The 3,830-nt window shown below is 45.7% G+C and overlaps 1 protein-coding gene across 4 annotated transcripts in view; it reads right to left on the reverse strand.

The window, feature by feature from the left end:
• Positions 1–596: 596 nt before the first annotated feature.
• Positions 597–3,830, reverse strand: part of LSM6 (LSM6 homolog, U6 small nuclear RNA and mRNA degradation associated) — a 19,877-nt gene continuing 16,643 nt past the window's right edge. For all 4 annotated transcript variants that reach the window (XM_004708700.3, XM_045295824.1, XM_045295825.1 and 1 more), the window contains 2 exons: positions 2,485–2,598; positions 597–791 (listed from right to left, as the gene is read on the reverse strand). In XM_004708700.3, coding sequence (XP_004708757.1) covers positions 757–791; positions 2,485–2,598 — 149 coding nt within the window. In that variant the 3' untranslated portion in view covers positions 597–756. The remainder of the gene's footprint in view (positions 792–2,484; positions 2,599–3,830) is intronic.

Consider the following 3,830-nt stretch of genomic DNA (forward strand, 5'->3'; position numbering starts at 1 on the left):
GTGACGCGTGGCGGTGACGCATGTCGCTGTGCACTGTGTTCCCCAGAAGCGCCCGTCTTGAGTCCTTCAGGGCACGATTGGAAGGAGCACTGGGGACAGGTGGTTGCGCAGTTGGCCGCTACCCTAACAGCCAGTGGTCTGAACCACTCTTCCCACCACAAGGAGACAGAAACCCTATGGAGCAGTTCTCTTCTGCCCCAGGGGGCTGTGAGCTGGGTGGCAGGCATCTTTATCATCTCTCCCCCAGCTCAGGGCAGACTGCCAGCCTTGTTGTGGCACTGTACTTGTAGATCCCCAATTCCATTTTCAAGCGAGGTGACCGGGTCAGCTGCAGAACTTCTGACCGCATGGGCCCTTCGCATACCCTCGGACAGAGGCTGGGTGTCTTTATTTCACCCAGGTGTTCTGCATGGTGACCGGAAGGACACCTCTAAAAGGTTTTATGACCTTTATGTACATCATTTTAATCAGTCAAATAAGTAAAGCAGATCGAATGAAAGTAACACTAATATCTGCTTTTATACTTTTTGCATTCTGTACGAGAGAGAAAAGGAAAACGCTGAAGCTCATATGTGAAAGAACTCTTGACAATTAGATTCAACAATTTTACACATTTATCTTATCATCGTATCAGCCAGTGAAAAAGCACCAACAACTGTGAAAACAGGGCAATTTATGTAACGAAAGAGTCAAAAGCAGAAGAAACACTTCATAGAAAATATATCCACGGGTGAAAGCTGCGCTCCCTCGCTGGGTTCACATCCTCCTCTTCTGGGTGCTTATGTACAACACTGAAAAGAGAAGTAACAAGGAAATAAGAGCGCTTAAGTATTAGCGCCCCAAATTTGAAAAGCAAACAATGTTGGCCTGATCCCTGCAAATTTAAAGGGAATTTCCTTATAAAACCATAAATTCTAGCGCTACTTTAGAATGAGTTTTTTGAATCTACATCTGGGTTCCAAGTGTTAACTGGGACAGTGCTCTTGTCTTAACTATTCACTGGATTGAGTGAGCCAGGACCGTAGAGACCTAGCATCTAAGGAGGCGTCATCATTCTGTGGCTGCCAGTCGCTGTCCCGCTGCTGCTCCAAGTCCCGGTAACCCACGCACAACCCACCCAAACAAGACCCGGGCTGGCGCCAGCCCAGTGACTGCTGGTCTGCTCACGTCTGCTACTGCAGCCACTTGGATGAAGCCTTCCACCAAGAGGGCTCATCTTCCGATATCCTGCTGTTACTCACTGGCTAAGTCTCACGAGGCGGCCAGGCCTTTCCTCCTAGGATCTCAGTCTAGTGGGGTCACCCACGGTGGGTGACCCTACAGGTATGTGAAATGCCAGGGGCATAGCTTCCAGCACCATAGCAACATATAAAGCCATCAAAGGATGACAAACAACTAACAAATGGGTGGTGGGCTTCATTATAACTAGTAGTATAGGAAAGCTTCCAAAAGAAGTTCATATGACATTGGAATTAAAAGATTATCATAGAGTTTTCCACAAGCTTTTGGATGCCCTCTCATTTAATAATCACCCTTTTCAGAAAGTAACCAGCATATTTCTATCAGGCAAAGAATCTCTTCTGGTTAGGAATATATTATATATTTTTCATCCACCTTCCAGTATAAATTCTCAATTTGCTCTTTACCCTTTTTAATTGCACCAGGATACATAAGAGCTGAGGTTTTATTCTGTTTATTAAACTACCAAATTTCTTCACTGAAGTTCCCTATCAGAGTCTCTCTAAACAAAAAACTCACTGCCATTGGGTCAATTCTGACTCATAGCGACCCGAGAGGGCAGGATCCAACTGGCCCCTGGGTTCATAAAGAGGCTAGCCCTTACCAGCACCTGGGAGTTGAGATGCCGACCTCTGGTTAGCAGCCCAGCATGTCACCACTACACACCAGGGCCCTTGGGCAGCCCGACCCACTCAAACAGAACCCGCCAAGGCTGTACTTCAACAAAAGATGAAGTCACTCTGCCCCCTGCACCCTCCTTACCTACTCAGATCCTCAGCAATCTGTTGAAAATGACTATTAAGGGATGCCTTGGTCAAGGGGCTCCAGGTCGTTAATTAATTGAGTCAGAAATAGGGAATCTAATGATCGTGAAAGGGTGCTGGAAAGGACACTCCTCTGAGAGGGTTGGTAATGCTACATGCCGTGTGCAAGGGACAGGATGCTCCCGGCAGCCCACCAGAGCACATTAGTGACTCAACAGTAAAGGCTGGAAGGGCGACAAGTTCTAGTTCCACAGTAAGTCTAATGATGCAGACCCTGGAATCTAAGAATGCTGCCTCCCTGAGGTCGGTGTTAGCTACTGTCACGCCCAAGATCTGACAAATCAGCACTAAAAACAAAACAAAACGCCACCCTCCCCAAAACAAAACACAAACTGAAATTTCAAGTTATCTAGAAAATTCCTGACTATAACTAGCATGGCTATTTTGGATGTGGCACAACTGCAGCATAAAGGGCTGTTACCATTGTTTCCGCGGATAAATGCATCCCCATACTTGTTCTTCAGTTGTCCATTTACATATTCCTCTGTCTGCTCCAGGGCTATGTTCATGTAGCCATCCAAGCAAGCCAGGACCCCTGGAGCCACATTCAGTCAAAAAGAAGACAGACAAAGCAAAGAGTTGAAAGTTATGGGGTCCACCTCCACACTGACAATTGCTTTCTTATTAGCTCTCACAGGCTTAATACACAAAATCACACTTTAAACGAAACTCCACAGCTAATGCCCAGGGACACTTCTCTCCTCTCTGCCCCCAGAAGGAAGGTTAAGGTATTGCATGTACAACAGGAAGCAGCCACGTGCACCATCTACCTCAGGAAAAACACAAAAGTGAGTCTCCATCACTGCCCTCGGCCCCCATAGGATAATGGCAACGACTTTCTAAGCCTTTGCAAAGTAAAACAATACAAATATCTCAGCAAAGACATCCTTCTTTGAAAGCTAGAAACAGGCAGGGGCTATTATACAGGAACGAATGACCATTATCCAAGACTCCTTGGTCCCAGTGGCTTTTACTTTTAGCCACTAAATGCAACCTGGGCCTCAGGCCTGGCAGATTGATTTCATCCTCTCACAACATCCACGCAGCAGATGAATGCACTGCGGGGTTAAGAGGGCGTCTCCACAATCTGTTAAAGCCATAGTGGAGGAGGCAGCAGGTGCACCTGGAGGAACATCTCGGAGCCGTGACTCGTGGTGAAGAGCAGCTTGAGAAAGCGGGGCAGCATATTGCACTGTAACACGGGAACAGAATCCACTCTGGGCTGTTTTACGTATAATGTTTTCAAATCAAAACTAATATAGAAAGGTGGCTAAAAACATTCTAGAGAGCTTTCAAGGAAATTGTGCAAGCACATCTTTTTAATTATGCTAAGACAATCTCTTACCAGTTTTGCAAAATTTCAACCTGCTGACTTCTTTTCCAAGATTAAAAAAAAAAAGTTATTTTCTCAACAAAAGGAAAACCAACAACAACCAAAAAACTCTCCAACTCATTGCTATTCAGTCGATTCTGACTCACGGCCACCCTACAGGACAAAACAGAACTGTTTCTATGGGCTCCCGAGACTAATTCTTTACGGGAGTAGAAAGCCTCAGCTGGAGGTTTTGAACTGCTAACCCCTTGAAGTCAGCAGTCCAACAAATAGCCCACAACATCACTGGGGGCCAAAGTGAAGTAAACATATAGTACAGATTTGATTCCATTAAGCAAGTCAATAGTTTCATTTAAAATCTCAGCTTCATTAATACGCTTCTCACTCTCAGCCCTGGTATTCTGTGAACAAGATTTTCAAGGGTGGTGGTGGTG

The sequence above is a fragment of the Echinops telfairi genome, unplaced genomic scaffold, assembly GCF_000313985.2.
Source record: "Echinops telfairi isolate 266 unplaced genomic scaffold, ASM31398v2 ScPeMD7_5868;HRSCAF=6743_1, whole genome shotgun sequence".
Taxonomy (NCBI): domain Eukaryota; kingdom Metazoa; phylum Chordata; class Mammalia; order Afrosoricida; family Tenrecidae; genus Echinops; species Echinops telfairi.